This window comes from Gadus chalcogrammus, chromosome 12 (genome assembly GCF_026213295.1).
Source record: "Gadus chalcogrammus isolate NIFS_2021 chromosome 12, NIFS_Gcha_1.0, whole genome shotgun sequence".
NCBI classification, from domain to species: domain Eukaryota; kingdom Metazoa; phylum Chordata; class Actinopteri; order Gadiformes; family Gadidae; genus Gadus; species Gadus chalcogrammus.
In genome coordinates this window covers 10,767,641-10,787,907 of record NC_079423.1, presented here as the reverse complement: position 1 = coordinate 10,787,907, position 20,267 = coordinate 10,767,641, and the positions used below count along the sequence as shown (strand labels likewise).

Sequence of the window (20,267 nt, the reverse complement as noted above, 5' to 3'; positions counted from 1 at the left end):
TCAGGGTGGTATGGCCGTAAGCAATTATTGCAGCCGCAAAACCAGGTTTCATACAGTAGCACATAAGGAGTGAGAAAGCCTGCTGAGGCTCGACGTTACACTTTTACAAAGACAATCATTAGTTAGATATAAACGGCAGTAATTGATTCAGTAGGACTCCTTATCCATGTAAACGATCATTGTGACATCTGAATTCATTAATTATCTGAAATACACTGCGTGTGCGTGTGATGTTAAATGTTTGAACCAAGGTTAACGGTTAAAGTGTCAGAGAATGGGTGGTGATTTTTTGACGTCCTCCCATGATCTGAAGTGAGCGTGCGTGTTTGTGTTGGTGAAAGTTTAAGAAATGTACAACTGTCGGTTCAGCTCTCTGGTGCTCCCTGCTGGCAGTATCACTATACTGTCCTCATGTTTCACAAAAATAGTTTTGAGAGACGTTGTCAGTTTTTGTATGTTGCTTAAATCCTCCAAAGCGGTTGGCAGTAAACATCAGGTCACGGTACGCCACGGTAGGCCACGGAGTCATGAGCTCGAGTTGAAAAAGAATAAGCTTACAGCACCTGGTATTCCCAGGCGGTCTCCCATCCAAGTACTAACCAGGCCCGACCCTGCTTAGCTTCCGAGATCAGACGAGATCGGCGTGTTCAGGGTGGTATGGCCGTAAGCAATTATTGCAGGCGCAAAACCAGGTTTCATACAGTAGCACATAAGGAGTGAGAAAGCTGCTGAGGCTCGACGTTACACTTTTACAAAGACAATCATTAGTTAGATATAAACGGCAGTAATTGATTCAGTAGGACTCCTTATCCATGTAAACGATCATTGTGACATCTGAATTCATTAATTATCTGAAATACACTGCGTGTGCGTGTGATGTTAAATGTTTGAACCAAGGTTAACGGTTAAAGTGTCAGAGAATGGGTGGTGATTTTTTGACGTCCTCCCATGATCTGAAGTGAGCGTGCGTGTTTGTGTTGGTGAAAGTTTAAGAAATGTACAACTGTCGGTTCAGCTCTCTGGTGCTCCCTGCTGGCAGTATCACTATACTGTCCTCATGTTTCACAAAAATAGTTTTGAGAGACGTTGTCAGTTTTTGTATGTTGCTTAAATCCTCCAAAGCGGTTGGCAGTAAACATCAGGTCACGGTACGCCACGGAGTCAATGAGCTCGAGTTGAAAAAGAAAAAGCTTACAGCACCTGGTATTCCCAGGCGGTCTCCCATCCAAGTACTAACCAGGCCCGACCCTGCTTAGCTTCCGAGATCAGACGAGATCGGGCGTGTTCAGGGTGGTATGGCCGTAAGCAATTAGTGCAGGCGCAAAACCAGGTTTTATACAGTAGCACATAAGGAGTGAGAAAGCTGCTGAGGCTCGACGTTACACTTTTACAAAAACAATCATTAGTTAGATATAAACGGCAGTAATTGATTCAGTAGGACTCCTTATCCATGTAAACGATCATTGTGACATCTGAATTCATTAATTATCTGAAATACACTGCGTGTGCGTGTGATGTTAAATGTTTGAACCAAGGTTAACGGTTAAAGTGTCAGAGAATGGGTGGTGATTTTTTGACGTCCTCCCATGATCTGAAGTGAGCGTGCGTGTTTGTGTTGGTGAAAGTTTAAGAAATGTACAACTGTCGGTTCAGCTCTCTGGTGCTCCCTGCTGGCAGTATCACTATACTGTCCTCATGTTTCACAAAAATAGTTTTGAGAGACGTTGTCAGTTTTTGTATGTTGCTTAAATCCTCCAAAGCGGTTGGCAGTAAACATCAGGTCACGGTACGCCACGGAGTCAATGAGCTCGAGTTGAAAAAGAAAAAGCTTACAGCACCTGGTATTCCCAGGCGGTCTCCCATCCAAGTACTAACCAGGCCCGACCCTGCTTAGCTTCCGAGATCAGACGAGATCGGGCGTGTTCAGGGTGGTATGGCCGTAAGCAATTAGTGCAGGCGCAAAACCAGGTTTTATACAGTAGCACATAAGGAGTGAGAAAGCTGCTGAGGCTCGACGTTACACTTTTACAAAAACAATCATTAGTTAGATATAAACGGCAGTAATTGATTCAGTAGGACTCCTTATCCATGTAAACGATCATTGTGACATCTGAATTCATTAATTATCTGAAATACACTGCGTGTGCGTGTGATGTTAAATGTTTGAACCAAGGTTAACGGTTAAAGTGTCAGAGAATGGGTGGTGATTTTTTGACGTCCTCCCATGATCTGAAGTGAGCGTGCGTGTTTGTGTTGGTGAAAGTTTAAGAAATGTACAACTGTCGGTTCAGCTCTCTGGTGCTCCCTGCTGGCAGTATCACTATACTGTCCTCATGTTTCACAAAAATAGTTTTGAGAGACGTTGTCAGTTTTTGTATGTTGCTTAAATCCTCCAAAGCGGTTGGCAGTAAACATCAGGTCACGGTACGCCACGGTAGGCCACGGAGGCAATGAGCTCGAGTTGAAAAAGAAAAGCTTACAGCACCTGGTATTCCCAGGCGGTCTCCCATCCAAGTACTAACCAGGCCCGACCCTGCTTAGCTTCCGAGATCAGACGAGATCGGGCGTGTTCAGGGTGGTATGGCCGTAAGCAATTAGTGCAGGCGCAAAACCAGGTTTTATACAGTAGCACATAAGGAGTGAGAAAGCTGCTGAGGCTCGACGTTACACTTTTACAAAAACAATCATTAGTTAGATATAAACGGCAGTAATTGATTCAGTAGGACTCCTTATCCATGTAAACGATCATTGTGACATCTGAATTCATTAATTATCTGAAATACACTGCGTGTGCGTGTGATGTTAAATGTTTGAACCAAGGTTAACGGTTAAAGTGTCAGAGAATGGGTGGTGATTTTTTGACGTCCTCCCATGATCTGAAGTGAGCGTGCGTGTTTGTGTTGGTGAAAGTTTAAGAAATGTACAACTGTCGGTTCAGCTCTCTGGTGCTCCCTGCTGGCAGTATCACTATACTGTCCTCATGTTTCACAAAAATAGTTTTGAGAGACGTTGTCAGTTTTTGTATGTTGCTTAAATCCTCCAAAGCGGTTGGCAGTAAACATCAGGTCACGGTACGCCACGGTAGGCCACGGAGTCAATGAGCTCGAGTTGAAAAAGAAAATGCTTACAGCACCTGGTATTCCCAGGCGGTCTCCCATCCAAGTACTAACCAGGCCCGACCCTGCTTAGCTTCCGAGATCAGACGAGATCGGGCGTGTTCAGGGTGGTATGGCCGTAAGCAATTAGTGCAGGCGCAAAACCAGGTTTTATACAGTAGCACATAAGGAGTGAGAAAGCTGCTGAGGCTCGACGTTACACTCTTACAAAAACAATCATTAGTTAGATATAAACGGCAGTAATTGATTCAGTAGGACTCCTTATCCATGTAAACGATCATTGTGACATCTGAATTCATTAATTATCTGAAATACACTGCGTGTGCGTGTGATGTTAAATGTTTGAACCAAGGTTAACGGTTAAAGTGTCAGAGAATGGGTGGTGATTTTTTGACGTCCTCCCATGATCTGAAGTGAGCGTGCGTGTTTGTGTTGGTGAAAGTTTAAGAAATGTACAACTGTCGGTTCAGCTCTCTGGTGCTCCCTGCTGGCAGTATCACTATACTGTCCTCATGTTTCACAAAAATAGTTTTGAGAGACGTTGTCAGTTTTTGTATGTTGCTTAAATCCTCCAAAGCGGTTGGCAGTAAACATCAGGTCACGGTACGCCACGGTAGGCCACGGAGTCAATGAGCTCGAGTTGAAAAAGAAAAAGCTTACAGCACCTGGTATTCCCAGGCGGTCTCCCATCCAAGTACTAACCAGGCCCGACCCTGCTTAGCTTCCGAGATCAGACGAGATCGGGCGTGTTCAGGGTGGTATGGCCGTAAGCAATTAGTGCAGGCGCAAAACCAGGTTTTATACAGTAGCACATAAGGAGTGAGAAAGCTGCTGAGGCTCGACGTTACACTTTACAAAAACAATCATTAGTTAGATATAAACGGCAGTAATTGATTCAGTAGGACTCCTTATCCATGTAAACGATCATTGTGACATCTGAATTCATTAATTATCTGAAATACACTGCGTGTGCGTGTGATGTTAAATGTTTGAACCAAGGTTAACGGTTAAAGTGTCAGAGAATGGGTGGTGATTTTTTGACGTCCTCCCATGATCTGAAGTGAGCGTGCGTGTTTGTGTTGGTGAAAGTTTAAGAAATGTACAACTGTCGGTTCAGCTCTCTGGTGCTCCCTGCTGGCAGTATCACTATACTGTCCTCATGTTTCACAAAAATAGTTTTGAGAGACGTTGTCAGTTTTTGTATGTTGCTTAAATCCTCCAAAGCGGTTGGCAGTAAACATCAGGTCACGGTACGCCACGGTAGGCCACGGAGTCAATGAGCTCGAGTTGAAAAAGAAAAAGCTTACAGCACCTGGTATTCCCAGGCGGTCTCCCATCCAAGTACTAACCAGGCCCGACCCTGCTTAGCTTCCGAGATCAGACGAGATCGGGCGTGTTCAGGGTGGTATGGCCGTAAGCAATTAGTGCAGGCGCAAAACCAGGTTTTATACAGTAGCACATAAGGAGTGAGAAAGCTGCTGAGGCTCGACGTTACACTCTTACAAAAACAATCATTAGTTAGATATAAACGGCAGTAATTGATTCAGTAGGACTCCTTATCCATGTAAACGATCATTGTGACATCTGAATTCATTAATTATCTGAAATACACTGCGTGTGCGTGTGATGTTAAATGTTTGAACCAAGGTTAACGGTTAAAGTGTCAGAGAATGGGTGGTGATTTTTTGACGTCCTCCCATGATCTGAAGTGAGCGTGCGTGTTTGTGTTGGTGAAAGTTTAAGAAATGTACAACTGTCGGTTCAGCTCTCTGGTGCTCCCTGCTGGCAGTATCACTATACTGTCCTCATGTTTCACAAAAATAGTTTTGAGAGACGTTGTCAGTTTTTGTATGTTGCTTAAATCCTCCAAAGCGGTTGGCAGTAAACATCAGGTCACGGTACGCCACGGTAGGCCACGGAGTCAATGAGCTCGAGTTGAAAAAGAAAAAGCTTACAGCACCTGGTATTCCCAGGCGGTCTCCCATCCAAGTACTAACCAGGCCCGACCCTGCTTAGCTTCCGAGATCAGACGAGATCGGGCGTGTTCAGGGTGGTATGGCCGTAAGCAATTAGTGCAGGCGCAAAACCAGGTTTTATACAGTAGCACATAAGGAGTGAGAAAGCTGCTGAGGCTCGACGTTACACTTTTACAAAAACAATCATTAGTTAGATATAAACGGCAGTAATTGATTCAGTAGGACTCCTTATCCATGTAAACGATCATTGTGACATCTGAATTCATTAATTATCTGAAATACACTGCGTGTGCGTGTGATGTTAAATGTTTGAACCAAGGTTAACGGTTAAAGTGTCAGAGAATGGGTGGTGATTTTTTGACGTCCTCCCATGATCTGAAGTGAGCGTGCGTGTTTGTGTTGGTGAAAGTTTAAGAAATGTACAACTGTCGGTTCAGCTCTCTGGTGCTCCCTGCTGGCAGTATCACTATACTGTCCTCATGTTTCACAAAAATAGTTTTGAGAGACGTTGTCAGTTTTTGTATGTTGCTTAAATCCTCCAAAGCGGTTGGCAGTAAACATCAGGTCACGGTACGCCACGGTAGGCCACGGAGTCAATGAGCTCGAGTTGAAAAAGAAAAAGCTTACAGCACCTGGTATTCCCAGGCGGTCTCCCATCCAAGTACTAACCAGGCCCGACCCTGCTTAGCTTCCGAGATCAGACGAGATCGGGCGTGTTCAGGGTGGTATGGCCGTAAGCAATTAGTGCAGGCGCAAAACCAGGTTTTATACAGTAGCACATAAGGAGTGAGAAAGCTGCTGAGGCTCGACGTTACACTTTTACAAAAACAATCATTAGTTAGATATAAACGGCAGTAATTGATTCAGTAGGACTCCTTATCCATGTAAACGATCATTGTGACATCTGAATTCATTAATTATCTGAAATACACTGCGTGTGCGTGTGATGTTAAATGTTTGAACCAAGGTTAACGGTTAAAGTGTCAGAGAATGGGTGGTGATTTTTTGACGTCCTCCCATGATCTGAAGTGAGCGTGCGTGTTTGTGTTGGTGAAAGTTTAAGAAATGTACAACTGTCGGTTCAGCTCTCTGGTGCTCCCTGCTGGCAGTATCACTATACTGTCCTCATGTTTCACAAAAATAGTTTTGAGAGACGTTGTCAGTTTTTGTATGTTGCTTAAATCCTCCAAAGCGGTTGGCAGTAAACATCAGGTCACGGTACGCCACGGTAGGCCACGGAGTCAATGAGCTCGAGTTGAAAAAGAAAAAGCTTACAGCACCTGGTATTCCCAGGCGGTCTCCCATCCAAGTACTAACCAGGCCCGACCCTGCTTAGCTTCCGAGATCAGACGAGATCGGGCGTGTTCAGGGTGGTATGGCCGTAAGCAATTAGTGCAGGCGCAAAACCAGGTTTTATACAGTAGCACATAAGGAGTGAGAAAGCTGCTGAGGCTCGACGTTACACTCTTACAAAAACAATCATTAGTTAGATATAAACGGCAGTAATTGATTCAGTAGGACTCCTTATCCATGTAAACGATCATTGTGACATCTGAATTCATTAATTATCTGAAATACACTGCGTGTGCGTGTGATGTTAAATGTTTGAACCAAGGTTAACGGTTAAAGTGTCAGAGAATGGGTGGTGATTTTTTGACGTCCTCCCATGATCTGAAGTGAGCGTGCGTGTTTGTGTTGGTGAAAGTTTAAGAAATGTACAACTGTCGGTTCAGCTCTCTGGTGCTCCCTGCTGGCAGTATCACTATACTGTCCTCATGTTTCACAAAAATAGTTTTGAGAGACGTTGTCAGTTTTTGTATGTTGCTTAAATCCTCCAAAGCGGTTGGCAGTAAACATCAGGTCACGGTACGCCACGGTAGGCCACGGAGTCAATGAGCTCGAGTTGAAAAAGAAAAAGCTTACAGCACCTGGTATTCCCAGGCGGTCTCCCATCCAAGTACTAACCAGGCCCGACCCTGCTTAGCTTCCGAGATCAGACGAGATCGGGCGTGTTCAGGGTGGTATGGCCGTAAGCAATTAGTGCAGGCGCAAAACCAGGTTTTATACAGTAGCACATAAGGAGTGAGAAAGCTGCTGAGGCTCGACGTTACACTCTTACAAAAACAATCATTAGTTAGATATAAACGGCAGTAATTGATTCAGTAGGACTCCTTATCCATGTAAACGATCATTGTGACATCTGAATTCATTAATTATCTGAAATACACTGCGTGTGCGTGTGATGTTAAATGTTTGAACCAAGGTTAACGGTTAAAGTGTCAGAGAATGGGTGGTGATTTTTTGACGTCCTCCCATGATCTGAAGTGAGCGTGCGTGTTTGTGTTGGTGAAAGTTTAAGAAATGTACAACTGTCGGTTCAGCTCTCTGGTGCTCCCTGCTGGCAGTATCACTATACTGTCCTCATGTTTCACAAAAATAGTTTTGAGAGACGTTGTCAGTTTTTGTATGTTGCTTAAATCCTCCAAAGCGGTTGGCAGTAAACATCAGGTCACGGTACGCCACGGTAGGCCACGGAGTCAATGAGCTCGAGTTGAAAAAGAAAAAGCTTACAGCACCTGGTATTCCCAGGCGGTCTCCCATCCAAGTACTAACCAGGCCCGACCCTGCTTAGCTTCCGAGATCAGACGAGATCGGGCGTGTTCAGGGTGGTATGGCCGTAAGCAATTAGTGCAGGCGCAAAACCAGGTTTTATACAGTAGCACATAAGGAGTGAGAAAGCTGCTGAGGCTCGACGTTACACTTTTACAAAAACAATCATTAGTTAGATATAAACGGCAGTAATTGATTCAGTAGGACTCCTTATCCATGTAAACGATCATTGTGACATCTGAATTCATTAATTATCTGAAATACACTGCGTGTGCGTGTGATGTTAAATGTTTGAACCAAGGTTAACGGTTAAAGTGTCAGAGAATGGGTGGTGATTTTTTGACGTCCTCCCATGATCTGAAGTGAGCGTGCGTGTTTGTGTTGGTGAAAGTTTAAGAAATGTACAACTGTCGGTTCAGCTCTCTGGTGCTCCCTGCTGGCAGTATCACTATACTGTCCTCATGTTTCACAAAAATAGTTTTGAGAGACGTTGTCAGTTTTTGTATGTTGCTTAAATCCTCCAAAGCGGTTGGCAGTAAACATCAGGTCACGGTACGCCACGGTAGGCCACGGAGTCAATGAGCTCGAGTTGAAAAAGAAAAAGCTTACAGCACCTGGTATTCCCAGGCGGTCTCCCATCCAAGTACTAACCAGGCCCGACCCTGCTTAGCTTCCGAGATCAGACGAGATCGGGCGTGTTCAGGGTGGTATGGCCGTAAGCAATTAGTGCAGGCGCAAAACCAGGTTTTATACAGTAGCACATAAGGAGTGAGAAAGCTGCTGAGGCTCGACGTTACACTTTTACAAAAACAATCATTAGTTAGATATAAACGGCAGTAATTGATTCAGTAGGACTCCTTATCCATGTAAACGATCATTGTGACATCTGAATTCATTAATTATCTGAAATACACTGCGTGTGCGTGTGATGTTAAATGTTTGAACCAAGGTTAACGGTTAAAGTGTCAGAGAATGGGTGGTGATTTTTTGACGTCCTCCCATGATCTGAAGTGAGCGTGCGTGTTTGTGTTGGTGAAAGTTTAAGAAATGTACAACTGTCGGTTCAGCTCTCTGGTGCTCCCTGCTGGCAGTATCACTATACTGTCCTCATGTTTCACAAAAATAGTTTTGAGAGACGTTGTCAGTTTTTGTATGTTGCTTAAATCCTCCAAAGCGGTTGGCAGTAAACATCAGGTCACGGTACGCCACGGTAGGCCACGGAGGCAATGAGCTCGAGTTGAAAAAGAAAAAGCTTACAGCACCTGGTATTCCCAGGCGGTCTCCCATCCAAGTACTAACCAGGCCCGACCCTGCTTAGCTTCCGAGATCAGACGAGATCGGGCGTGTTCAGGGTGGTATGGCCGTAAGCAATTAGTGCAGGCGCAAAACCAGGTTTTATACAGTAGCACATAAGGAGTGAGAAAGCTGCTGAGGCTCGACGTTACACTTTTACAAAAACAATCATTAGTTAGATATAAACGGCAGTAATTGATTCAGTAGGACTCCTTATCCATGTAAACGATCATTGTGACATCTGAATTCATTAATTATCTGAAATACACTGCGTGTGCGTGTGATGTTAAATGTTTGAACCAAGGTTAACGGTTAAAGTGTCAGAGAATGGGTGGTGATTTTTTGACGTCCTCCCATGATCTGAAGTGAGCGTGCGTGTTTGTGTTGGTGAAAGTTTAAGAAATGTACAACTGTCGGTTCAGCTCTCTGGTGCTCCCTGCTGGCAGTATCACTATACTGTCCTCATGTTTCACAAAAACAGTTTTGAGAGACGTTGTCAGTTTTTGTATGTTGCTTAAATCCTCCAAAGCGGTTGGCAGTAAACATCAGGTCACGGTACGCCACGGAGTCAATGAGCTCGAGTTGAAAAAGAAAAAGCTTACAGCACCTGGTATTCCCAGGCGGTCTCCCATCCAAGTACTAACCAGGCCCGACCCTGCTTAGCTTCCGAGATCAGACGAGATCGGGCGTGTTCAGGGTGGTATGGCCGTAAGCAATTAGTGCAGGCGCAAAACCAGGTTTTATACAGTAGCACATAAGGAGTGAGAAAGCTGCTGAGGCTCGACGTTACACTTTTACAAAAACAATCATTAGTTAGATATAAACGGCAGTAATTGATTCAGTAGGACTCCTTATCCATGTAAACGATCATTGTGACATCTGAATTCATTAATTATCTGAAATACACTGCGTGTGCGTGTGATGTTAAATGTTTGAACCAAGGTTAACGGTTAAAGTGTCAGAGAATGGGTGGTGATTTTTTGACGTCCTCCCATGATCTGAAGTGAGCGTGCGTGTTTGTGTTGGTGAAAGTTTAAGAAATGTACAACTGTCGGTTCAGCTCTCTGGTGCTCCCTGCTGGCAGTATCACTATACTGTCCTCATGTTTCACAAAAATAGTTTTGAGAGACGTTGTCAGTTTTTGTATGTTGCTTAAATCCTCCAAAGCGGTTGGCAGTAAACATCAGGTCACGGTACGCCACGGAGTCAATGAGCTCGAGTTGAAAAAGAAAAAGCTTACAGCACCTGGTATTCCCAGGCGGTCTCCCATCCAAGTACTAACCAGGCCCGACCCTGCTTAGCTTCCGAGATCAGACGAGATCGGGCGTGTTCAGGGTGGTATGGCCGTAAGCAATTAGTGCAGGCGCAAAACCAGGTTTTATACAGTAGCACATAAGGAGTGAGAAAGCTGCTGAGGCTCGACGTTACACTTTTACAAAAACAATCATTAGTTAGATATAAACGGCAGTAATTGATTCAGTAGGACTCCTTATCCATGTAAACGATCATTGTGACATCTGAATTCATTAATTATCTGAATACACTGCGTGTGCGTGTGAAGTTAAATGTTTGAACCAAGGTTAACGGTTAAAGTGTCAGAGAATGGGTGGTGATTTTTTGACGTCCTCCCATGATCTGAAGTGAGCGTGCGTGTTTGTGTTGGTGAAAGTTTAAGAAATGTACAACTGTCGTTTCAGCTCTCTGGTGCTCCCTGCTGGCAGTATCACTATACTGTCCTCATGTTTCACAAAAATAGTTTTGAGAGACGTTGTCAGTCTTTGTATGTTGCTTAAATCCTCCAAAGCGGTTGGCAGTAAACATCAGGTCACGGTAGGTCACGGTAGGCCACGGAGGCAATGAGCTCGAGTTGAAAAAGGAAAATGCTTACAGCACCTGGTATTCCCAGGCGGTCTCCCATCCAAGTACTAACCAGGCCCGACCCTGCTTAGCTCCTGAGATCAGACGAGATCGGGCGTGTTCAGGGTGGTATGGCCGTAAGCAATTAGTGCAGGCGCAAAACCAGGTTTTATACAGTAGCACATAAGGAGTGAGAAAGCTGCTGAGGCTCGACGTTACACTTTTACAAAAACAATCATTAGTTAGATATAAACGGCAGTAATTGATTCAGTAGGACTCCTTATCCATGTAAACGATCATTGTGACATCTGAATTCATTAATTATCTGAAATACACTGCGTGTGCGTGTGATGTTAAATGTTTGAACCAAGGTTAACGGTTAAAGTGTCAGAGAATGGGTGGTGATTTTTTGACGTCCTCCCATGATCTGAAGTGAGCGTGCGTGTTTGTGTTGGTGAAAGTTTAAGAAATGTACAACTGTCGGTTCAGCTCTCTGGTGCTCCCTGCTGGCAGTATCACTATACTGTCCTCATGTTTCACAAAAATAGTTTTGAGAGACGTTGTCAGTTTTTGTATGTTGCTTAAATCCTCCAAAGCGGTTGGCAGTAAACATCAGGTCACGGTACGCCACGGAGTCAATGAGCTCGAGTTGAAAAAGAAAAAGCTTACAGCACCTGGTATTCCCAGGCGGTCTCCCATCCAAGTACTAACCAGGCCCGACCCTGCTTAGCTTCCGAGATCAGACGAGATCGGGCGTGTTCAGGGTGGTATGGCCGTAAGCAATTAGTGCAGGCGCAAAACCAGGTTTTATACAGTAGCACATAAGGAGTGAGAAAGCTGCTGAGGCTCGACGTTACACTTTTACAAAAACAATCATTAGTTAGATATAAACGGCAGTAATTGATTCAGTAGGACTCCTTATCCATGTAAACGATCATTGTGACATCTGAATTCATTAATTATCTGAAATACACTGCGTGTGCGTGTGATGTTAAATGTTTGAACCAAGGTTAACGGTTAAAGTGTCAGAGAATGGGTGGTGATTTTTTGACGTCCTCCCATGATCTGAAGTGAGCGTGCGTGTTTGTGTTGGTGAAAGTTTAAGAAATGTACAACTGTCGGTTCAGCTCTCTGGTGCTCCCTGCTGGCAGTATCACTATACTGTCCTCATGTTTCACAAAAATAGTTTTGAGAGACGTTGTCAGTTTTTGTATGTTGCTTAAATCCTCCAAAGCGGTTGGCAGTAAACATCAGGTCACGGTACGCCACGGTAGGCCACGGAGGCAATGAGCTCGAGTTGAAAAAGAAAAAGCTAACAGCACCTGGTATTCCCAGGCGGTCTCCCATCCAAGTACTAACCAGGCCCGACCCTGCTTAGCTTCCGAGATCAGACGAGATCGGGCGTGTTCAGGGTGGTATGGCCGTAAGCAATTAGTGCAGGCGCAAAACCAGGTTTTATACAGTAGCACATAAGGAGTGAGAAAGCTGCTGAGGCTCGACGTTACACTTTTACAAAAACAATCATTAGTTAGATATAAACGGCAGTAATTGATTCAGTAGGAATCCTTATCCATGTAAACGATCATTGTGACATCTGAATTCATTAATTATCTGAAATACACTGCGTGTGCGTGTGATGTTAAATGTTTGAACCAAGGTTAACGGTTAAAGTGTCATAGAATGGGTGGTGATTTATTGACGTCCTCCCATGATCTGAAGTGAGCGTGCGTGTTTGTGTTGGTGAAAGTTTAAGAAATGTACAACTGTCGGTTCAGCTCTCTGGTGCTCCCTGCTGGCAGTATCACTATACTGTCCTCATGTTTCACAAAAATAGTTTTGAGAGACGTTGTCAGTTTTTGTATGTTGCTTAAATCCTCCAAAGCGGTTGGCAGTAAACATCAGGTCACGGTACGCCACGGTAGGCCACGGAGTCAATGAGCTCGAGTTGAAAAAGAATAAGCTTACAGCACCTGGTATTCCCAGGCGGTCTCCCATCCAAGTACTAACCAGGCCCGACCCTGCTTAGCTTCCGAGATCAGACGAGATCGGGCGTGTTCAGGGTGGTATGGCCGTAAGCAATTAGTGCAGGCGCAAAACCAGGTTTTATACAGTAGCACATAAGGAGTGAGAAAGCTGCTGAGGCTCGACGTTACACTTTTACAAAAACAATCATTAGTTAGATATAAACGGCAGTAATTGATTCAGTAGGAATCCTTATCCATGTAAACGATCATTGTGACATCTGAATTCATTAATTATCTGAAATACACTGCGTGTGCGTGTGATGTTAAATGTTTGAACCAAGGTTAACGGTTAAAGTGTCAGAGAATGGGTGGTGATTTTTTGACGTCCTCCCATGATCTGAAGTGAGCGTGCGTGTTTGTGTTGGTGAAAGTTTAAGAAATGTACAACTGTCGGTTCAGCTCTCTGGTGCTCCCTGCTGGCAGTATCACTATACTGTCCTCATGTTTCACAAAAATAGTTTTGAGAGACGTTGTCAGTTTTTGTATGTTGCTTAAATCCTCCAAAGCGGTTGGCAGTAAACATCAGGTCACGGTACGCCACGGTAGGCCACGGAGGCAATGAGCTCGAGTTGAAAAAGAAAAAGCTAACAGCACCTGGTATTCCCAGGCGGTCTCCCATCCAAGTACTAACCAGGCCCGACCCTGCTTAGCTTCTGAGATCAGACGAGATCGGGCGTGTTCAGGGTGGTATGGCCGTAAGCAATTAGTGCAGGCGCAAAACCAGGTTTTATACAGTAGCACATAAGGAGTGAGAAAGCTGCTGAGGCTCGACGTTACACTTTTACAAAAACAATCATTAGTTAGATATAAACGGCAGTAATTGATTCAGTAGGACTCCTTATCCATGTAAACGATCATTGTGACATCTGAATTCATTAATTATCTGAAATACACTGCGTGTGCGTGTGATGTTAAATGTTTGAACCAAGGTTAACGGTTAAAGTGTCAGAGAATGGGTGGTGATTTTTTGACGTCCTCCCATGATCTGAAGTGAGCGTGCGTGTTTGTGTTGGTGAAAGTTTAAGAAATGTACAACTGTCGGTTCAGCTCTCTGGTGCTCCCTGCTGGCAGTATCACTATACTGTCCTCATGTTTCACAAAAACTAGTTTTGAGAGACGTTGTCAGTTTTTGTATGTTGCTTAAATCCTCCAAAGCGGTTGGCAGTAAACATCAGGTCACGGTACGCCACGGTAGGCCACGGAGTCAATGAGCTCGAGTTGAAAAAGAAAAAGCTTACAGCACCTGGTATTCCCAGGCGGTCTCCCATCCAAGTACTAACCAGGCCCGACCCTGCTTAGCTTCCGAGATCAGACAAGATCGGGCGTGTTCAGGGTGGTATGGCCGTAAGCAATTAGTGCAGGCGCAAAACCAGGTTTTATACAGTAGCACATAAGGAGTGAGAAAGCTGCTGAGGCTCGACGTTACACTCTTACAAAAACAATCATTAGTTAGATATAAACGGCAGTAATTGAATCAGTAAGACTCCTTATCCATGTAAACGATCATTGTGACATCTGAATTCATTAATTATCTGAAATACACTGCGTGTGCGTGTGATGTTAAATGTTTGAACCAAGGTTAACGGTTAAAGTGTCAGAGAATGGGTGGTGATTTTTTGACGTCCTCCCATGATCTGAAGTGAGCGTGCGTGTTTGTGTTGGTGAAAGTTTAAGAAATGTACAACTGTCGGTTCAGCTCTCTGGTGCTCCCTGCTGGCAGTATCACTATACTGTCCTCATGTTTCACAAAAATAGTTTTGAGAGACGTTGTCAGTTTTTGTATGTTGCTTAAATCCTCCAAAGCGGTTGGCAGTAAACATCAGGTCACGGTACGCCACGGAGTCAATGAGCTCGAGTTGAAAAAGAAAAAGCTTACAGCACCTGGTATTCCCAGGCGGTCTCCCATCCAAGTACTAACCAGGCCCGACCCTGCTTAGTTTCCGAGATCAGACAAGATCGGGCGTGTTCAGGGTGGTACGGCCGTTAGCAATTAGTGCAGGCGCAAAACCAGGTTTTATACAGTAGCACATAAGGAGTGAGAAAGCTGCTGAGGCTCGACGTTACACTCTTACAAAAACAATCATTAGTTAGATATAAACGGCAGTAATTGATTCAGTAGGACTCCTTATCCATGTAAACGATCATTGTGACATCTGAATTCATTAATTATCTGAAATACACTGCGTGTGCGTGTGATGTTAAATGTTTGAACCAAGGTTAACGGTTAAAGTGTCAGAGAATGGGTGGTGATTTTTTGACGTCCTCCCATGATCTGAAGTGAGCGTGCGTGTTTGTGTTGGTGAAAGTTTAAGAAATGTACAACTGTCGGTTCAGCTCTCTGGTGCTCCCTGCTGGCAGTATCACTATACTGTCCTCATGTTTCACAAAAATAGTTTTGAGAGACGTTGTCAGTTTTAGTATGTTGCTTAAATCCTCCAAAGCGGTTGGCAGTAAACATCAGGTCACGGTACGCCAAGGAGTCAATGAGCTCGAGTTGAAAAAGAAAAAGCTTACAGCACCTGGTATTCCCAGGCGGTCTCCCATCCAAGTACTAACCAGGCCCGACCCTGCTTAGCTTCCGAGATCAGACGAGATCGGGCGTGTTCAGGGTGGCATGGCCGTAAGCAACTAGTGCAGGCGCAAAACCAGGTTTTATACAGTAGCACATAAGGAGTGAGAAAGCTGCTGAGGCTCGACGTTACACTCTTACAAAAACAATCATTAGTTAGATATAAACGGCAGTAATTGAATCAGTAAGACTCCTTATCCATGTAAATGATCATTGTGACATCTGAATTCATTAATTATCTGAAATACACTGCGTGTGCGTGTGATGTTAAATGTTTGAACCAAGGTTAACGGTTAAAGTGTCAGAGAATGGGTGGTGATTTTTTGACGTCCTCCCATGATCTGAAGTGAGCGTGCGTGTTTGTGTTGGTGAAAGTTTAAGAAATGTACAACTGTCGGTTCAGCTCTCTGGTGCTCCCTGCTGGCAGTATCACTATACTGTCCTCATGTTTCACAAAAATAGTTTTGAGAGACGTTGTCAGTTTTTGTATGTTGCTTAAATCCTCCAAAGCGGTTGGCAGTAAACATCAGGTCACGGTACGCCACGGAGTCAATGAGCTCGAGTTGAAAAAGAAAAAGCTTACAGCACCTGGTATTCCCAGGCGGTCTCCCATCCAAGTACTAACCAGGCCCGACCCTGCTTAGTTTCCGAGAACAGACGAGATCGGGCGTGTTCAGGGTGGTACGGCCGTTAGCAATTAGTGCAGGCGCAAAACCAGGTTTTATACAGTAGCACATAAGGAGTGAGAAAGCTGCTGAGGCTCGACGTTACACTCTTACAAAAACAATCATTAGTTAGATATAAACGGCAGTAATTGATTCAGTAGGACTCCTTATCCATGTAAACGATCATTGTGACATCTGAATTCATTAATTATCTGAAATACACTGCGTGTGCGTGTGATGTTAAATGTTTGAACCAAGGTTAACGGTTAAAGTGTCAGAGAATGGGTGGTGATTTGTTGACGTCCTCCCATGATCTGTGGGGTGTTCCACAAAGCCGGTTTTATCACATAACCGGGTAAGTGAACCCAGGGTTTTCGGTAACCCTAGGTTTTCCGTTCCAAAAGGATCACGGTATGTTAGTTGCTATAGCAACATATGCTCTGAATCAAACCTGCCGGTTTTATCACATAACCGGGTAAGTTAACCCAGGGTTTGCGGTAACCCGAGGTTTTCCGTTCCAAAAGGATCAAGGTATCTTAGTTGCTATAGCAACATATGCTCTGAATCAAACCTGGTCGGAGCAGGTTTTGCGCAGGTTAAGTTAAAAGATAACCCGGTTTTGCTCAGGGTATTTAAACCCGCGTTCACCACAGCTTTTACGTGATCACAATGGCATGCCCTTTTGACGAGAGGCCGATTGATATCGGAGCGCAAATAATTCGTGCCATTCACAGAGAGAGAATAATTAGACCACGGCTCGACATATTGTCCTTTCCGGAGGACTTTTTGCTGGAGAGATATCGTTTTTCACGTGATTCTTTGCTTTATTTAAATAACCTTCTCCAACCATACATTGCAAATGTGACCAATCGTGGATCTGCCCTCAGTCCACTCCAAACAATTTGCACAGCTCTCCGTTTTTTTGCGACGGGAAGCTTTTTGTACAGCGTAGGAGATGCTGAGCACATAGGCAAAGCCACGGTCTGCCGCTCAGTACGTAAAGTCTGTCTTGCGCTGAAGCGGTTGTTGCGGAACTTCATCGTATTTCCAGGCCATAAACCCACGAGACGCATGAAAATGGAGTTTCACCAACTTGCAGGTCAGCATTATCTACTTTACGTGTTCCCAAATGGCACCGAAATTACCCTCGTTGACTTTTCATCTGGGTGTTTTATTTCAGGATTTCCAAATGTAATTGGGTGCATTGATGGCACACAAGTGCCCATACTGGCCCCATCTATAAATGAGGCAGATTATGTGAACAGGAAAGGCTATCACAGTATAAATGTTCAGGTAAGTGTACACTGCCTATATTGGATATTTCCAATATCTCCATGGTTTGTTAATCGCTGTCGATCTTTTTCTTTTATCACTAGATGATATGTGATGCTTCCCACATGATCACCAATGTAGAGGCAAAATGGCCTGGTTCAGTCCACGATGCAAGGATGTATCGTGAATCCAATTTGAGCCGTAAATTTCAAGAGGGTGAGTTGCATTCTGAACATATCATAGATCTCATATAATTGTGCTTGTGCAAGATAGCTCAAAGTTTGTATTTGATCGCAGGGCAATTCGATGGGTGGATCCTAGGAGATCGAGGGTATCCATGCCTCCCGACGCTCATCACCCCGTACCCTAATCCCGCTCCTGGACCACAGACTACATTAAACCGGGCACACAGCAGAACCCGCGTTAAGATTGAAAACACATTCGGGATATTGAAGTCCAGATTTCAATGCCTACGTGGACTAAGGGTTTGTCCGGAACGGGCATGCGACATTATTGTTGCATGCGCCGTCCTCCACAATATCGCCACCCTGCGCAAAGAGATGCCTCCCCCCTTTGACCCGTTCCTCGAGGAGGAACACATTCCCCAAATGGATTCAAGGGCTGGACAAAGGATGCGGGAACACATTTGCCAAAATCACTTCAATTAAAAAAAAAAAAACACCCAACACTGTTTTTATCAATCATTTTTATTCTTTAGTTGCTGAGGGAGGAAAAATAATATAATTAGACATTGAATAGCAATATCATGTCCGCGTTGAATTTCTGCCCAACCTCCTTTTTTTACCTCTATCAGCAGCTTCGTGTACTCCATTTGCAAATCAGCCTTAGCGATTTCCCGCTGAAGATGAAGTCGATATAATTCTTTAGTAGTCAACTGAAATAGAGGAAAATATTGTTTTACCATTCAAGCGACATACTTGGCCAATAAATTAAGTGAGTAGCCTAGGATATGTCTTACATGCTGATATTGCGACCCTGATGTACCCGCCGCTTCCTCGACCACAGTCTGTTAAGAGACAAGTGAGTTTGAGAACACTGTTAGTTTGGTTGAATCGTCAATAATGACTTGGAACTGGCAAGAAAAAGCGAGGCCTATACCTCAGTTCTTTCAGACCCATCCATGGCAATATTTTCATCGGCCTCCTGTCATACAAAGAGCAAATATAGGCCTATTGGCTGAGTATTTTGAGATGCGCTTACAACAGAAATGTAAAAAAAAAAAACCAGGCCTACCGGACTTGCATAAACTGGAGGATTCGTAGCCGGCTCGATTAAAAGCAATACTCCGTCTTGATCTGTGAAGTTGATTAATTAGTCACGTTTAGGAATAGAGCCACATAGGCCTATACAGCAGGCATACAACAAACATGGGGTTTTCTACCCAGCTACAAAATAACATTTGGAACATTTGCGCTATGACACACACACGGCTTGCATGCGTTCGCATACAAAAAATGAAATAACAAAAAAACCTACATTCAACCAGTGGGTTGACAGTGGACGGAGATGGCCCCGGACTCTCGGAGGAGGTACCTCCAGGTATCCCCTCCATGCCAGGGCGCCCTGCATTAATGGTTAGAGCCAGCTCCTCAACCGTGGTGAAGGTAATTGGAGGGCCCGATCCAGTCTGCCGACTGTCGGCCCTCTTACGATTGGCTTTAAAAATAAAAAAATGGGCTATTAAAATACAGGAGCAGTGACAAATAGGCCTATGATATGACAAATATGTAGGACGATGGTGGGAAAAGCTTACCAGCTTGTATAACGTTTTTGTATTTCATTTTTACTTGTTCCCGAGTTCGTTTGGGGGCCGTCGGATTACATCTTTATAGATAACAGATTATGGAATGTTAAGAAAGCTTAACTGAGATAGGTAATGAATGGATTCAGTTCAAATATTTAGGATAGTGCTTTTACCATGACACTTACGAATTTACGCGGTCAGCTATCCTCTGCCAGGCTTTATTTCTCATTATGGAAGATGCTTTAGTGTTGCATTTCCTCATTATCACTCCCTTTTCCTCATCGTAACTCTCCAGGAGAACCTGGAGGTCGAGATCTGAGAAATATGCGGCCCGTTTCGCCATATTGATCGGTAATTCCATGATCCATACATCACGTCTTTATAGGTTTGGCGTGGACGCGCACAACCCTGTGTTAACCAACCGCGAGGTGATTGAACTAATGCATAACCGCTGCTGTGGAACCGAAAACTCTGGGTTGGTCGGCACAGGGTCAATCACCCTAGAGTTCAGCGTTAACTCAGTGTTTGTTTAACCTCCGTTCGTGGAACACCCCTCTGAAGTGAGCGTGCGTGTTTGTGTTGGTGAAAGTTTAAGAAATGTACAACTGTCTGTTCAGCTCTCTGGTGCTCCCTGCTGGCAGTATCACTATACTGTCCTCATGTTTCACAAAAACAGTTTTGAGAGACGTTGTCAGTTTTTGTATGTTGCTTAAATCCTCCAAAGCGGTTGGCAGTAAACATCAGGTCACGGTACGCCACGGAGTCAATGAGCTCGAGTTGAAAAAGAAAAAGCTTACAGCACCTGGTATTCCCAGGCAGACTCCCATCCAAGTACTAACCAGGCCCAACCCTGCTTAGCTTCCGAGATCAGACGAGATCGGCCGTGTTCAGGGTGGTATGGCCGTAAGCAATTAGTGCAGGCGCAAAACCAGGTTTTATACAGTAGCACATAAGGAGTGAGAAAGCTGCTGAGGCTCGACGTTACACTTTTACAAAAACAATCATTAGTTAGATATAAACGGCAGTAATTGATTCAGTAGGACTCCTTATCCATGTAAACGATCATTGTGACTTCTGAATTCATTAATTATCTGAAATACACTGCGTGTGCGTGTGATGT

At 44.3% G+C, this 20,267-nt stretch overlaps 2 protein-coding genes and 26 non-coding genes across 29 annotated transcripts; 1 reads left to right on the top strand and 27 right to left on the bottom strand.

The window, feature by feature from the left end:
* Positions 1 to 551: 551 nt before the first annotated feature.
* LOC130394014 (5S ribosomal RNA) lies at positions 552 to 669 on the bottom strand. The gene has a single exon (XR_008897214.1). It is a non-coding gene; the product is annotated as a 5S ribosomal RNA (ribosomal RNA).
* A 519-nt stretch (positions 670 to 1,188) lies between these two features.
* On the bottom strand, positions 1,189 to 1,307 carry LOC130398536 (5S ribosomal RNA). The gene has a single exon (XR_008901102.1). It is a non-coding gene; the product is annotated as a 5S ribosomal RNA (ribosomal RNA).
* Positions 1,308 to 1,826: 519 nt separating this feature from the next.
* On the bottom strand, positions 1,827 to 1,945 carry LOC130398535 (5S ribosomal RNA). Its single transcript, XR_008901101.1, has one exon. It is a non-coding gene; the product is annotated as a 5S ribosomal RNA (ribosomal RNA).
* Positions 1,946 to 2,473: 528 nt separating this feature from the next.
* LOC130398534 (5S ribosomal RNA) lies at positions 2,474 to 2,592 on the bottom strand. The gene has a single exon (XR_008901100.1). It is a non-coding gene; the product is annotated as a 5S ribosomal RNA (ribosomal RNA).
* Positions 2,593 to 3,121: 529 nt separating this feature from the next.
* LOC130399599 (5S ribosomal RNA) lies at positions 3,122 to 3,240 on the bottom strand. Its single transcript, XR_008902105.1, has one exon. It is a non-coding gene; the product is annotated as a 5S ribosomal RNA (ribosomal RNA).
* A 529-nt stretch (positions 3,241 to 3,769) lies between these two features.
* On the bottom strand, positions 3,770 to 3,888 carry LOC130398532 (5S ribosomal RNA). Its single transcript, XR_008901098.1, has one exon. It is a non-coding gene; the product is annotated as a 5S ribosomal RNA (ribosomal RNA).
* A 528-nt stretch (positions 3,889 to 4,416) lies between these two features.
* On the bottom strand, positions 4,417 to 4,535 carry LOC130398531 (5S ribosomal RNA). Its single transcript, XR_008901097.1, has one exon. It is a non-coding gene; the product is annotated as a 5S ribosomal RNA (ribosomal RNA).
* A 529-nt stretch (positions 4,536 to 5,064) lies between these two features.
* On the bottom strand, positions 5,065 to 5,183 carry LOC130398530 (5S ribosomal RNA). Its single transcript, XR_008901096.1, has one exon. It is a non-coding gene; the product is annotated as a 5S ribosomal RNA (ribosomal RNA).
* A 529-nt stretch (positions 5,184 to 5,712) lies between these two features.
* Positions 5,713 to 5,831, bottom strand: LOC130398529 (5S ribosomal RNA). The gene has a single exon (XR_008901095.1). It is a non-coding gene; the product is annotated as a 5S ribosomal RNA (ribosomal RNA).
* A 529-nt stretch (positions 5,832 to 6,360) lies between these two features.
* Positions 6,361 to 6,479, bottom strand: LOC130398528 (5S ribosomal RNA). The gene has a single exon (XR_008901094.1). It is a non-coding gene; the product is annotated as a 5S ribosomal RNA (ribosomal RNA).
* Positions 6,480 to 7,008: 529 nt separating this feature from the next.
* On the bottom strand, positions 7,009 to 7,127 carry LOC130398527 (5S ribosomal RNA). The gene has a single exon (XR_008901093.1). It is a non-coding gene; the product is annotated as a 5S ribosomal RNA (ribosomal RNA).
* Positions 7,128 to 7,656: 529 nt separating this feature from the next.
* On the bottom strand, positions 7,657 to 7,775 carry LOC130398526 (5S ribosomal RNA). The gene has a single exon (XR_008901092.1). It is a non-coding gene; the product is annotated as a 5S ribosomal RNA (ribosomal RNA).
* Positions 7,776 to 8,304: 529 nt separating this feature from the next.
* On the bottom strand, positions 8,305 to 8,423 carry LOC130398525 (5S ribosomal RNA). The gene has a single exon (XR_008901091.1). It is a non-coding gene; the product is annotated as a 5S ribosomal RNA (ribosomal RNA).
* Positions 8,424 to 8,952: 529 nt separating this feature from the next.
* On the bottom strand, positions 8,953 to 9,071 carry LOC130398524 (5S ribosomal RNA). The gene has a single exon (XR_008901090.1). It is a non-coding gene; the product is annotated as a 5S ribosomal RNA (ribosomal RNA).
* A 519-nt stretch (positions 9,072 to 9,590) lies between these two features.
* LOC130398522 (5S ribosomal RNA) lies at positions 9,591 to 9,709 on the bottom strand. The gene has a single exon (XR_008901089.1). It is a non-coding gene; the product is annotated as a 5S ribosomal RNA (ribosomal RNA).
* A 519-nt stretch (positions 9,710 to 10,228) lies between these two features.
* On the bottom strand, positions 10,229 to 10,347 carry LOC130398520 (5S ribosomal RNA). Its single transcript, XR_008901087.1, has one exon. It is a non-coding gene; the product is annotated as a 5S ribosomal RNA (ribosomal RNA).
* A 529-nt stretch (positions 10,348 to 10,876) lies between these two features.
* Positions 10,877 to 10,995, bottom strand: LOC130394289 (5S ribosomal RNA). Its single transcript, XR_008897462.1, has one exon. It is a non-coding gene; the product is annotated as a 5S ribosomal RNA (ribosomal RNA).
* A 519-nt stretch (positions 10,996 to 11,514) lies between these two features.
* Positions 11,515 to 11,633, bottom strand: LOC130398519 (5S ribosomal RNA). The gene has a single exon (XR_008901086.1). It is a non-coding gene; the product is annotated as a 5S ribosomal RNA (ribosomal RNA).
* A 529-nt stretch (positions 11,634 to 12,162) lies between these two features.
* LOC130400073 (5S ribosomal RNA) lies at positions 12,163 to 12,281 on the bottom strand. The gene has a single exon (XR_008902556.1). It is a non-coding gene; the product is annotated as a 5S ribosomal RNA (ribosomal RNA).
* A 529-nt stretch (positions 12,282 to 12,810) lies between these two features.
* LOC130398518 (5S ribosomal RNA) lies at positions 12,811 to 12,929 on the bottom strand. Its single transcript, XR_008901085.1, has one exon. It is a non-coding gene; the product is annotated as a 5S ribosomal RNA (ribosomal RNA).
* A 529-nt stretch (positions 12,930 to 13,458) lies between these two features.
* LOC130394045 (5S ribosomal RNA) lies at positions 13,459 to 13,577 on the bottom strand. Its single transcript, XR_008897242.1, has one exon. It is a non-coding gene; the product is annotated as a 5S ribosomal RNA (ribosomal RNA).
* Positions 13,578 to 14,107: 530 nt separating this feature from the next.
* LOC130400374 (5S ribosomal RNA) lies at positions 14,108 to 14,226 on the bottom strand. Its single transcript, XR_008902852.1, has one exon. It is a non-coding gene; the product is annotated as a 5S ribosomal RNA (ribosomal RNA).
* Positions 14,227 to 14,745: 519 nt separating this feature from the next.
* On the bottom strand, positions 14,746 to 14,864 carry LOC130395449 (5S ribosomal RNA). Its single transcript, XR_008898504.1, has one exon. It is a non-coding gene; the product is annotated as a 5S ribosomal RNA (ribosomal RNA).
* Positions 14,865 to 15,383: 519 nt separating this feature from the next.
* LOC130399957 (5S ribosomal RNA) lies at positions 15,384 to 15,502 on the bottom strand. Its single transcript, XR_008902448.1, has one exon. It is a non-coding gene; the product is annotated as a 5S ribosomal RNA (ribosomal RNA).
* A 519-nt stretch (positions 15,503 to 16,021) lies between these two features.
* LOC130395412 (5S ribosomal RNA) lies at positions 16,022 to 16,140 on the bottom strand. The gene has a single exon (XR_008898470.1). It is a non-coding gene; the product is annotated as a 5S ribosomal RNA (ribosomal RNA).
* Positions 16,141 to 16,435: 295 nt separating this feature from the next.
* LOC130393668 (uncharacterized) lies at positions 16,436 to 19,623 on the bottom strand. The gene is made up of 8 exons (XM_056604380.1): positions 19,333 to 19,623; positions 19,157 to 19,227; positions 18,880 to 19,059; positions 18,637 to 18,698; positions 18,502 to 18,546; positions 18,362 to 18,409; positions 18,188 to 18,277; positions 16,436 to 18,103 (listed from the first exon to the last, which is right to left on the bottom strand). Exons 1-8 carry the CDS (start codon positions 19,506 to 19,508, stop codon positions 18,080 to 18,082), a joined length of 696 nt encoding a protein of 231 aa, XP_056460355.1. The 5' UTR covers positions 19,509 to 19,623; the 3' UTR covers positions 16,436 to 18,079.
* LOC130393664 (putative nuclease HARBI1) lies at positions 16,454 to 19,654 on the top strand. Of its 2 annotated transcripts, XM_056604377.1 has the most exons (4): positions 16,454 to 17,209; positions 17,291 to 17,403; positions 17,487 to 17,598; positions 17,680 to 19,654. In XM_056604377.1, the coding sequence occupies exons 1-4, from the start codon at positions 16,780 to 16,782 to the stop codon at positions 18,048 to 18,050; spliced, it is 1,026 nt and encodes a 341-aa protein (XP_056460352.1). In that variant the 5' UTR covers positions 16,454 to 16,779; the 3' UTR covers positions 18,051 to 19,654. The 2 variants fall into 2 exon arrangements, with proteins under 2 accessions (XP_056460352.1, XP_056460351.1); XM_056604376.1 differs by having other exon boundaries at positions 16,454 to 17,403.
* Positions 19,655 to 19,937: 283 nt separating this feature from the next.
* Positions 19,938 to 20,056, bottom strand: LOC130394537 (5S ribosomal RNA). Its single transcript, XR_008897686.1, has one exon. It is a non-coding gene; the product is annotated as a 5S ribosomal RNA (ribosomal RNA).
* Positions 20,057 to 20,267: the final 211 nt, after the last annotated feature.